At 36.4% G+C, this 12908-nt stretch overlaps 1 protein-coding gene across 14 annotated transcripts in view; it reads right to left on the minus strand.

Annotated features, from left to right (window-relative positions):
• Window positions 1-12908, minus strand: part of BCAS3 (BCAS3 microtubule associated cell migration factor) — a 364136-nt gene that overhangs the window by 214909 nt on the left and 136319 nt on the right. For 12 of the 14 annotated variants that reach the window (XM_065694921.1, XM_065694920.1, XM_065694908.1 and 9 more), the window contains exons 16-17: window positions 12190-12340; window positions 4767-4811 (exon numbers count right to left, since the gene is read on the minus strand). In XM_065694921.1, the coding sequence (XP_065550993.1) occupies window positions 4767-4811; window positions 12190-12340 (196 nt within the window). The remainder of the gene's footprint in view (window positions 1-4766; window positions 4812-12189; window positions 12341-12908) is intronic. The other 2 variants (XM_065694922.1, XM_065694909.1) reach the window with 1 other exon arrangement.

Consider the following 12908-nt stretch of genomic DNA (forward strand, 5'->3'; position numbering starts at 1 on the left):
CCCAACAAAACAAAACAAAACTTTCAAAATGAACTTTCAAAAGGAATTCCATCACACTGATTAGAGTCAATGGAAAGATTCAGACAAACTTTCAGACTTAGATCAGTCCTGAAGCTCTCACACATGCAGGAGAAACTAGAACGTCACAAAAGAGCAATTGCAATTTATAGTCAGTAGCTTGGATACTGAACCACCACAAAGCACTTAATATCCAGCTGTTGAGTCTACAGCTATAGATTACTGGGTCAGAAATCTGTGTTCCAAAATATTACGAGTATAAATATATTACCTTGCTTGCAGTGGCAATTTATGATCTATATTGGAATATTTTATATTAACATATGAAGTATTTATTAGCTACTCAGAAAAATGCAGAATAGATTTCTTTCTCTTTGAAAGGGCTATCTGTCACAGAAGCAGTATTTTTAACCAGACCTGTAACAAACTGTGTACCAACAACTGGTTTTAGCTCTCACCTTCCAAGCGTTCACACTAATATTCCTCCAGAAATGAAAATGCAATGTATCCACTAAGCAGAGACTTACTTACTGATCTATACTTCAATCAATAAATAATCAGTTTTAATATAGAAAAAGATTGTTCAGAAGGACAGTGTTACCCATCAATCAATACAAAACAAACTATGATAGAGATATGATTCAGCTGTATACACGTCCTCTTATAAACTCCTGAAAAGATAATCCTTCCGTACTATCTTAACACTCCTAATATTCTGAAGTTTTACTCTATACAATCTGAGGTTATTTATTAAAATAATCTAAAATGAAAAAATAAATAAAAAGCAGCAAATGCTGTTCTCACCACAGACTGAAGTAAACTTCTACAGAGCCATAACTGACTTCCATTTCTTCAAGCCTTTCAGTTCAAGGAACCTGGTACTCTAAAAACACTTTTTTTTGCAGAGATCTCCACACCCACAGTCCCAAGACCTATGCCCAACCTTAAAGGAAATGGTCTAAGCTACATTCTATTTACACCATGCCTTTAAGATGTACATCTCTCTAGGCATGCATTTAAGTGTTGGTTTCAGTGCCAAAACATTTTCCCTTCAAGAAGGATGTTTTGTAGACAGAAAGAGCAGACCTTGTAAAACATGATTACTCATGTGGTTAAACTTAGTCCTGCTCAAAAATAAAGACAAACAAAAAACCTGACTAGCGCATCATATTGGTTCGGACATAGTTCTGAAGAAACTGCCGAGATGTCAACAAGTCTATTCTGAAAACTATTGTAACTGAGGAATCTTATTTTACTTCATCCCTGAGTTTTCATCATTACATTCCAACTCAAATTTCTTTCCTTCAGCAATCCTCAAAAGCCCAGTTATTTTCAGGAACAGTAATGCCATTAGAAAAATATATTTTCATGTCATTGTGATATTTTAACAACTTGGAAACTATAAATCCTCATTATTATGTAGATGCAAACACCCTTTCAGCTTTATAAATGATAACAAAACAATCATGTTGAAGGCAGGTGGTGAATGACTGGTTTCTGCTATGAACTCCTGCTCTTTACTTGCTCTTAGCCTGTCAGCACTTCGTAAATTATTCCAAGAACTGAAATTAAGGCACATTTGGCCTCACTTTTAAAAACAGTTAATTTAAAAGAATCTTCACAATATGCTAACTTTTAAAAGATTATACCATATTTTTACTGAGAGGCACTGCCAAGCAGGGAGAAATGAGGGTTGTTGGGAATCAACACTAAAAACAAGAACGTGAAGCTAATGGAACCAAAGCTCTCATAATTTCAGTCTTCCACATTAAAAACAAGAGCATTATACAAAAGGAGGATAAAAAGTCAGTGCACTTTTTCCTCTCTGGGTCTACCAAACTGTGTAACTACACCGGGAATTAAATGAAACACAGCGGTATTTTTATCCCAATTGTATCTGTGCAGGAACCTACACCAGGAGTACAATAGTGATAAAAAATCCCTTTCATAGTTCTTGTTCTCCTGTAAGTTTAATAAGAGCTGTGCCTCAACTGAAGATCACATTCATGTCATTTCAGTCACCAACAGTTGACATTCACCTACAATAGCTGAAGTCAATGACAAAGTCACCTACTAAAGGTCAAGATAATCCCCAGACTCCAGCTAAATACCATAATATTTGGGGAAATTTGTGTTACTGACTTTTCTAACATAATTCGGGGATTATTTCCGTTTTGTATGTAGAAACACTGAGATGTGGATGCATGCATGTCCAGTGCAAAACATATATAAGCATTTTGTACTGAAATGGCATAAAAAGTGATGGAAGCAAACTAAAGAAGAAAAGTAAGACATTACTTTGACAGATGTTAAAAAGTTAAGAGCCTCAGCAATAGCATGCAAGTTCCTTCATGTTGACAAGGCAAAAGAAAAGATGAAGAGCTACTGAAACAATTCAGTGTTACCATCAGTTAACTTTTGTAACAAATCAAACTCTGCCATAATCTCTGGAAATCATGTTAGCTCTTTATAAAAATAATAACTAACGTCAATATTGTAACTACTTTATTATTATTATTATTTTACTTTACATACGAAAATCAATAACAATCAATACTATTGAAATATTAAACTATAGGCAACTATGAGAATCAAAGAGTACAGTGCAGTGCTGGAATGTTCCTCAAAGAGCTTTAGCTCACATAAACTACTGCTGGCTCTTAAATTTGTCTTTATTTTCATAGTCAAACAAGTGACATGACTCTAAAAAAAAATAACTAAATTGCACATATATGGTATGAGGGAACCGCTTTACAAATTAAAATAGTGAGAGTCTGCAAAGACTGAGAATCACATTGATTTTATAGTCAAAGAATAGGCTTCAAATACATTAGATTTATAAAAACAAAAGCATTTATCCACAACTCCACAACTAATCCCACTGAAATGCAAACATACCATTTCTCGAGGTAAAACTTTATCTGGGCTACATACGCAGCAACAAAAATATCACGAGAAAAATACAGCATGAAATTTGCAATTACACATAGAATTAATGAAAAAGCGTATCTGTCTCAAATTACATAATTTTAATTGATTTATCACTCTGCCCAAAACAAGAAAACAAAGACATGTTTCCAGTCATCAAATTATGAATAAAACAAGAAAAAGCAAGAAAAGAAATGGTAGGCTCCTCTACTCGCCAGGCAGCAAGCTGTCAAATCTTCATTCATGTTGTTTACATAATTTTAGGTCTCATTAAGACCTTAATGGAAACAACATGATTTCTTCCCCCACCCAAAGTGTGTTTTTTATCCTAATTTCACTGTAGGCTAGTAAAGACCATATTTTTGAGCTAGCACTGGCATTAAACAAACCACAAAAGAGTCTTGTGAAAGACAGGCAACAATTTTTGAGTCTATTTCCTATATTCCCCTCTTTAATCTAGGCCTTTTAATCTTGCCTCAATCTAAAATAATTTCTGGTTGACAAGCATCTTTGCTGCTTCATGCAGGGGCTGACCAACACATCCATTTGCTAAAACAATCCACTTTCAAAACTCTCTTTCCAGAGCCTTTTCAGTTCTTAGATCACGATCACACGAAATACTTAGGTGCATCACAAGCTACATTTTAAAATGGTTCTTAGGAAGTCTTATAGAGTCATCAGATATTCCATAGGAATAAGGCAATATCACCTTCTTTCCAGCAGTGTCCTATTTAGTGTTTTTGCGTTTCCTCCCTTTGCTATAACTGCCGTGTCCCTCACCAGCTCTCCTCTCAAGTCGTCTGTATCCTAACAAAACTCTTGGCAAGTTCCTTCTGCTGAAGATAGCATTTTGACAGAGACATAAGGGGGTGATATGTGTGGCACAAACTCGTAGCAGTAGAAACAAGAGCCACATATGAATATTCTAACAGATACTAATAAGCATCCCCAGCTAAAATTAAAACAATCCCCTCCCAAAAAACCCACCTCCTAGCTGAAGGTTTCTAAATTTTCTAAGAAAGTTTTAAGATGTTCAAAATTCTTCCACTCTTGTTATCTGGAACTTCAAGCACCTACTCCCACCTCATTATAAAGAGGTGACTGGGGTTCTGTAGGGCTGAATGAACACTGAACCAAGCTCCACCACAGGGAAACCTGTTAAAATTTGCTTTTATTTCTGTCTACATGTTTGTAATATGCTGCAATTTTACATATTAAAACAACCCCCCCTCATAATTTCAAATATTGTTATTTTAATGGAACTGTGGTTTGGTTAGTTGGTTTTTCTCTCAAGTGTGATAAGCTTTTTGGTTTTGTGTTTTTGTTTGTTTTGTTCTTTGTTTGTTTTGGGTTTGTTTACAGCACCCATTTTACTTGCTTCACCCCTCCTACTGCAATATTTCACTGTCTACCCACTGCTCATCCAGCTTATTGATGTTTTCTGTCTATAAGCAACTTAGCACTACAGGAATAAAGAAAGCAATATAGGAAAAAAAGAGTCTTGTGCTGGAAAGCTGTTGCAATCATTTTTGCCCACTGGGAAATGATTTATTTTTTCAACTTTGCTGCTACTTAAAAATTAAACACCCCCTCACAGGTAAAAATGGAAAAAACAAGTGAATGCTTTGACAATGCTTAATGGTGAACACGCATCCATAGCTTAAGAATGAAATTATGCAGTGCTTCCACCTATGGATCAGCCATGCAAGTCAACAAATTAAACAAAAAATTAATTCAAAATTAAAGTCCAAGCACAGCGTTATTTTCAGTGAGGACAGCAGATGAATTATAGGCATGCTGGGTTTGAACTGGGAACTCACCATGGAGCTTTTATGGAAAAACATCCTGCTCCAAACAGGTAAGGTCTTCATGTAAAGGGGAAAAATGCACAGAAATTAGATGAAAACTCCATTACCAACAAGTACACTGTATATCATGCTATTAAGATTTATGCAGAAGGTAAACAAAATAATTTTTTATAACCATTCATGATGCCCTGAGAGAGATGTAGATCCCTAATGTCACCAACATGCTAAGGCTCACAGACACAACTGCCCAGGTGAATGTCCCAGGGACAACACAGCCACCCATGGAAGCAGGAGCTGACGGGGCAGGCTCCTCATGCACAACTGCGGTGACAAACAAAACGCACCAGTTGCAAGCAGGCTTTAACATTATCACTTAAGTTAGACACAGCTTAGGTCTCCTTACTGAAAGCTGCTGCTAAATCTGAGGCAAAAGGAGTCAAGAGCCTTAAACCAACATTAAAGTCAGAACTAGCAGAGGGAAATTAGCATCGAAAGCAACAAGTATGTGGGTGTTTTCCATGAAACACTGAAGGTCTGAGTGGGACAGTTTTACAAATATACTGAAAATAGGCAAGTCCTAAGTGAAAACCACAGATACAAACACAGTTTCTCAGAGAAAATTACTCAGCCCTTTTCCTAGGATAGAAACACACCATTAAATTAAAAATCTTTAGCAACTGTATGACATAGCAATACTATTCCCCCACTTAAAAGTTCGCACGGAATGCAGGAAAGAGAACCCTAACTTACTTCAAGTATCTTTGCTGTTAAAAATCACCTGATGTAGAGCTTAATGCTTTTGGTCACACAACAAGTTATCTTCAGCATGATTTGATTTCTTTTCTGTTCAAATATTTTGCACTGTGGATAGTTTTTACATTGGTATCACACCCCATTAATTTCAGTGCATTTTTAATGGCTTTCTCCCTTGTTCTTTGCATCACCTTTCAAAAAGCCATCACCATACCGACCTTTTCATAAAATCTGAAAAGGAGGAATGGGAGGTAAATTTAGAGCTACTCACATGCTCAAAGCTTCTGTGATTCCCATTTGGGATATACCTTCATCCATAAAATTGCTGAATAACTGATCTTGTCAATGCCTGTCTTTTTTTTTTCATACTCTGACTCAGCAATAAATTCTGACTAGTTGAAACAATTGAAGTATTTTCAGGTAATGAACTAAGAGAAAATGTCTATCACAGAAAGATGTATAAAGCGCTCAGCCATATGCTTGCACAGGTAAAAGGATACCAGCCTGATAAAAAGGAATTCTGTGAAATAAATTTGGCACAAGCCAACATCAATGAATGGAGACATCCTCTTAAAAAAACATTTAGGTTAAGGTACAAACCAAGACATATATCCTTTGACATGAAAAGATAAAAATAAAATAAAGAACAGAATATTATAGAAAAAAAACCACCTATTTTTTTTTCATTAGCAATATAGGCCAAACCCCATATTGAAGGTCTTTTGAACTCTGGGTTGCGGATTAGCCTTAACTCTTCATATTTAAATAAATGTTTGGTTAATATTTTGTGGGACAGAGCCCATTTGGTAGAACCAGCTGCTTCTCTACACATAATATATCATCTTTGAAGAGTGATAAAACCCAATTAAGCTGTATAAACTGTATAAATTGCATGATCTCCTATACAGTCAACACATTCAGTCTCCAAGTCAAAGACCATTCGAATGGCTCAACAGAAGATGAGCCTAGCACTATTACACTGTTTAAATGTAAAGCTGTTTTCTGCACAACTCACAGCAAATATAACTTCAAACCTAGAATGCATCTAGTATAGATTTGAAGAGTCATTGGAGAGAGTTTGAATCTGACTGGGAGCTTATGATTGGGAGCTTAGAATTTTTAAATTATGATCCTGGATGTTTTGGCAAGTTTTTTTCTCTCTGAAGCAGTTTTTCTACCTGTAAAACCAGGCAAAAGATATGTAGCTGAGCTCATCAGAACATTTCAGAAGACAACACAGGCTTCCCCACCCCCACCCCCCCAGCATAGTATATTGGTCAACAGCATACTAGGGTGACCTGATTATACTTCCAAATTAACAAATTCTCTATTTTAATTACAAATTGACCCAGGTGTTTCAATGGAAGGTTTTGTTTGTTTCTAAAATGGATACAAAATCTCATACAGAAAATATAATTACACTTTAAAAGACTACAGCAGTCTTAATAAAAAGCCTGAAGTGTGAGAAAGACAACTTAGCATTTCCTTTCTGTTCACAAGACCTAGTTTCTTTTATGGTGGTTATTCCCCCCCCCCCCCCGATATTTATCTAAGCAATTCTTTTTCACTATTTCCTTCACATAATATGAATGGTGTGCTAACGGAGAGAAAGAGAATTCACAAATTACAGGAGAACCCAACCTTGAAAAGACAGCACCAGATGGCTGCGCTCAGTGACAGGAACAGAGCAATGCCGAGGCAAAAAAGTCACTGAGGTTCCCCATTCTCACAGCTAGTGAGAAATTTCAAAGGAAAATTATGGAATGATGAAGATTTACAATTCAAAATTTCAACAGAATTCATTTAATTTCTTAACTGATTCTGAGTTTTAGCCAATTGAAAACTGATACATACTTTGATTTTGTGTTATCATGTTTAATAAAAACTATTTAAGCTTTTAATAAGTTGTGCAATACCTATCTACCGTAACCCTTATCGCTACGTGTTGCCATAGCAAGAATCCTCTCACAGTGACATGTGAACAAAACCTAGTGCAAATCACCGTATTTCATACCAAATACAAATTACTACAGCAGCTGCTTTATTACCAAAATGTATTATATAACCTAAGGTGACATAAGACACCTCTGAGAAACGTGCCAGAAAGAGAATGACTTCAGCGTGCAGGAAAACTGACCTACTGCACTGGATTCTCTAGCTTGACTTTTAGGGTTTTTTCTTGACATTTTCAGTTACTTTTTCCTACTTAATTGTATTATGACATCATGACTTTGCACTCCTTATTTTTGTTTGCTTCAGTAGTAGAACCTGGGATAAATTAAGCTGAGTCAAAACAAAACAAAGAGATGTCACTGATTTTCAGTATATATAATGTAAGCAATGAGAAACACTAGAATGATAAAATTGCATCAGACACTTTACCTACATTTTCCCTTCCTTACTGGGGGTGGGATGAAGGATGGGATGAAGAACGGGCAGAGTTTCATGATTAAAAACACACTATCTAAATCATCCGGATGGAAAAAGAGTAAGGCTTATTCCTTTTCCTGCAAGGTATGTTGGATGTCGGTTTTGACAAGACCCAAGTAATGCAGGTTACATCCTGGTGTTTCACCAAAGCTATAATGAATTGGGGAATGAAGTATGATACAAATATAATGACTATATCCCTTGAGAAAGTTAAAAAAAAAATGCTGCTGTCAGAGAAACCAACTTTTACAATAGTTTTTCTTCTGGGAGAATTGTTGTATCTTTTGTTTTCCTCCTCCTTACTGCACTACAGTGCATCCGTGCCTTCACATTCTTACAAACCGGAAACTAACTAAAACTCATTCCACAAACACAAGGAAAGCTTATAAAGCTACTGCAAAGCACAAAGCTGTCTTCTAACATATTCTGATTCACTGCCTTTTATAGACAAGCATGAGATGGATAATACAGCTCTTCCCCTTTCAAATCTGTAAACTCTTTGTAAATGAGCAATGAAGTAACCCACTCCCCAGACTTAAGAAGGGATCCAGCATTAACAGTAAACTTTTCAGAGAGAAACTGAGGCACAGATATATAAGGACTTATTAAATCTGGCTCTCCTACTGCCTTACATCCCCCTAATCTTTAAAACATAAGATGCTTCCTTACTCATTAGTGTTAGAGTCCCTTTGGGAAAGCCTGTCTGCTCCTCAGAATGTGTTGACAGCACAAACTACAGGAAAGCAAGTCAATGGTATGACAAAATATAGGGACAAAAATTAAGTGCTTTGTGAAGGTGCGGAAATTACTATGAGAGACCTGAAAAAGCAAGGAAAGAAACAGAGGGCAGTGAGGAAGAAAATGCTAGTGGTGGCAAGAAAGGCAGTAATGCCCTGAGATACTCAATGCTGAGAATGGAAATTGTATTCAGAATAAGAGAGTTTAATGACTGATCAGAAAATGTTCCAAAATCTACAAGATTGAAAGAAAAAGGGGAAAAAAGAAAGCATCTGTGCTGAGCAGCACTGTAGTGACCCAACTCCAGACTCTGGCCCTGCATTCCCATAGGGCAATAGTGAACACTTCTAAAAAATTTACTGCCATTCCACCTGTCAAGTAAAATGACATTCTCTGCAGCTCTGCTTGAGACAGATGATAGTAAGAGCCCTGATCAGTCCCTTCAGTACCTGAAAAATATTTTGCTGTCTTGGATACTAGTAGAATAAAAACCAAATTGAGTTTCTGATTAATAAAAACTGCAAAAAATAATTAAGATATTTAGTATTAAAGAAGCTTTTCACATGCTAAAAGCAAATAAAAGGGAAAAATCCAGAACTGATAAATCTGTGGTATTCTTTTAGTCTTGCTTTTTACTTTTAGAAATATACCACAACAGATTAAATTTTTAATTCTTTAAAAGTAGCAGCGACAGAAAAGGAACCTGCTTTGAGAGCCACTGAACAGTGACTCTAAAATCCAAGAGATCACGAGTTCATCTCCTTTTTCTGATCACTGCACAATCACAAGGTTAAGCAGCTGCTTCCAAAGAAGAGCCTTGTTTCCTCGGAGCAGTGCTTAAAGGTGCTGACCATGTAGGTGTAAATACATCTGTCTTTTGCCATTTGCAGTAATACATGCCTCCTACACTTCTCAGAGTGAGGCAGATGGTCCCTGTCCTGTCTAAATATTACACTGTACAGACTTACATTGCTATGTGTTTCTAGAAATATGAGGGCAGATGTTAAATATGTTAAACACACGCTTTGCCCCCTGGAGGTTTAAGTTAAGGCTGCTGTCTCAATTTGGTCATTTTAGGCATGCCAGGCTTCTTGGATTCTAGGCATTCCTCTTAAATCCCTGCTTTATAAATATAGCTTTTCATGTTAATTTTGTGTACTTTCATCAAACATTTTGGATGCAGAACAAATGAAGGAAGCTCTCAGCTTAGCATTACACATCCACACAGGCTTCACTGAAAATCACGATCCTCATTCATGAAAACTCTATTTACACAGCAGGGCATTTCCCATGACTGCTGTTTCCCCCCACCCCTTACATAAACTTCACTGAGAACTTTAATTCGTTTTAAAAATTACACAAAATATTAGGACAGGGATAGCTTGTGAAGAGTAAAATTTACTTAAAGAAAAGTATGAATATGAACATTTCTGAATATGTTAAAGACATTTAAGAACAAAACATTCAATAAAATAATGGAAGACTTAGTACATTTGTAATAGTTGCAGAAAAGCCTCCTGGTATCACCACAGCACTAAGGAAACAGCCCTTGCCAAGGCCACTGCATGAATTACTATTGTAAGCCAAGTGTTTTTTTTCAAATCATCATACTCAGCATTGCTCCTATGACCAGTCCTTTCCCCTGGCAGACCCTCGGACCGCTTTTCTTTCTGTATCTTACCCCAGCTAGCTCTCAATGTCTATTCCCTTTCTAGAAGTCTACAGACAGAGCCCAGAATTACATTTCCACCCTTCTCTGACCATACTCTTCAAGTCAGCTTTTTGATACTTTCCCTCTTTGAGGAACTGTAACTTCCTGCTTATCTCCATGCACACCAACATCTCTTTGACCCCACCCAAGACCCCACCTTTCTATACCTTCAGTATTCACCCAATTGCTAGCGTAATCTTTTGCTCTCACCTGCATTTAAATTGTAAGCAGGGAATAAAAAAGAGCAAAAACAAGGAAGTGAAACGTATGTGTGGAAAAGTTAAACCACAACGTTATCCCCATACTGCTTCTTTGCTGTTTTGTAAGTTCCATTTACAATTATCTATGAAGTTCAGGAACTTATCTGCATCCAGCCTCTGCGCATAGGGCAATCGCATGTTTGTGGGTCACAATTTGGCTCAACGAGCTTAATAAAATTCCTGTTTACGGTAGTGAGAGCGGGACTGTATTGTTAGACAGACATGTATATAGATACACACATGTATTCTGTGCACACATATGGAAGCTTCAGAAGGCCATCATGCGTACTTAGTGCACTAAACAAAACAATACCAGATTTTACACAATGTCCTGAACACTCAAGCACAGAATATGGGAATTACTCAGGGAGAGAGGGAATATCCGTGTGCTCTCGCCTGCAAAATAATTCCCGGTTCACAAGACGCAAGGTGAAATGCACCTCCCTATTGGGGTCTGAGCAAGAAACCACTGAAGCTAGACAGTGCCTGCACCTATTTGGCAAACACAGGAAAATGTTATGAACCTGCAGGACTCTCAGTTGTTTTGCCCAGCCACATGCCATACTCGAGCTATTTGTATTCTAAAAATACAAAAGCTATCTGTATATGAATGGATCCAACTTTTAAGTAGAAATTATTCAGGAATTTTTTTTTTTTTTTTTTAAGAGGGAAAAACCAAAAAAATAAAACCATCACCCATTGGCTTTTTGTATTAATTTCAAAACCCAAAGATTTGGAATTTAGCAAAAGAAAAATTTCAACTGTTAAACAGTATCAATTAACTTAAAATTGTGACACTTTAGAAAGCTCACAAAAATCTTAGAATCATAGAATAGTTAGGGTCTACTTAAATCTTCTGTTATTATCACATACAGATATTTAGTAGAGCTGTCTGGAATGAATATTTTCAAGTGCCTTATCATGGCACAGGGGAAAGTACCAAAGTGCAGCTGGCTCAAAAACGAAAGTCCACACATGAATTTCATAGTACGGAACAGGCACTTCAGTGGAAAAACAAGGTCAAGAAAACAGCCTGATTAAGTTTTGCCTTTATGCTCAACCCAGTTTACTGTCTTTCCAGTTCTGATAGTCAAAAATCATTTCTGCTTGAAAAGTTTGGAAATCAAAATAAACAATCTTTAAGGAGAAAAAAAAAGAAAGAAAAAATAAGAAAACTCATAACTTATTCTGATTGAATACAGCTCTGCTTATGTTGCATACCAATTCCTGGTGTGAAACTTCTCCTGATGTCAGGAATTCTCCAGTATTTCCCATACAGTAGAAAATGACCCACCCCAATGAATATCCTGACTTTTTAAAGATTTGTTTTCAGGCTTTGTTTACTTATCTGATGCTGGTTTTCCTTTCTTGTCTCCTCTTTCCTCCCCAACTCTTCTGTCATTAAATTACTTATACTTCAATTAAAATAAGGAATAAAACTCTGTATCACTAGTAACACAAATTATTACCATATTAATCATAAATAACATTTCCCTATAAATTATAAACAACAAATAAGAAAGGCTTCTGCAGATACACTTACCCTGTGCGTTTGGTGATGGTCCCTAATGTCATTGGCTGTTTGATTTGAGCAAGAGGCAACACCACAGTCAAACTTGGAAGAGGCAGGAGTCGAGGGTTCCCAGGATTATTGTTTGTGAAGTTATTGTAAGTGTCTTGGCTGTTCAATTTACCTTAATGGGATGGAGACGTAACAAAACAGGTTATTGGAACTTTTTCTTCATTTATCATTTCTACATCTGCCTAAAAGGAGCCACTGCCAAAAGAAATAAAAGTTAAAAAAAAACAGAAAAAAAAAAAAAAGAGGGCAAAAATAATGAGATCCTGTTATAAGCAAAAATGTATCTAACAGCCATTTCCATTTGAAGTAAAAAATAAATCACAATGGAAGCAGCAAATAGTTATTTTTCTATATGTGGGGATAAGGTCCCCTTCCATGGATGGGAAATTATTTGCGCTGCTGCTGCTTGCCTGACAGTTTTGTTCACCAGAAAGTTTTCAAGTTCAATCTGAAGAACAAGTGCTGGATTCCAATTCTCTCTTTAGAAAAAAAGAGTATCTGGAAGCGAATTATTTTCCTAAAGTACCACATACAGTGTTGGTAATTGAAAGTCCTGAAAAGGTCGCTTTTGTTGTCTCTACGGATAAAAGCACACAGAATAGTAATCTGCTGAACTAAGACCAGAGGAAAATAACAAGTAACTATGTAAAATAAAGTCACGCAAACCTACCTGTAAAAAC

The sequence above is a fragment of the Lathamus discolor genome, chromosome 14 (genome assembly GCF_037157495.1).
Source record: "Lathamus discolor isolate bLatDis1 chromosome 14, bLatDis1.hap1, whole genome shotgun sequence".
Classification (NCBI taxonomy): domain Eukaryota; kingdom Metazoa; phylum Chordata; class Aves; order Psittaciformes; family Psittacidae; genus Lathamus; species Lathamus discolor.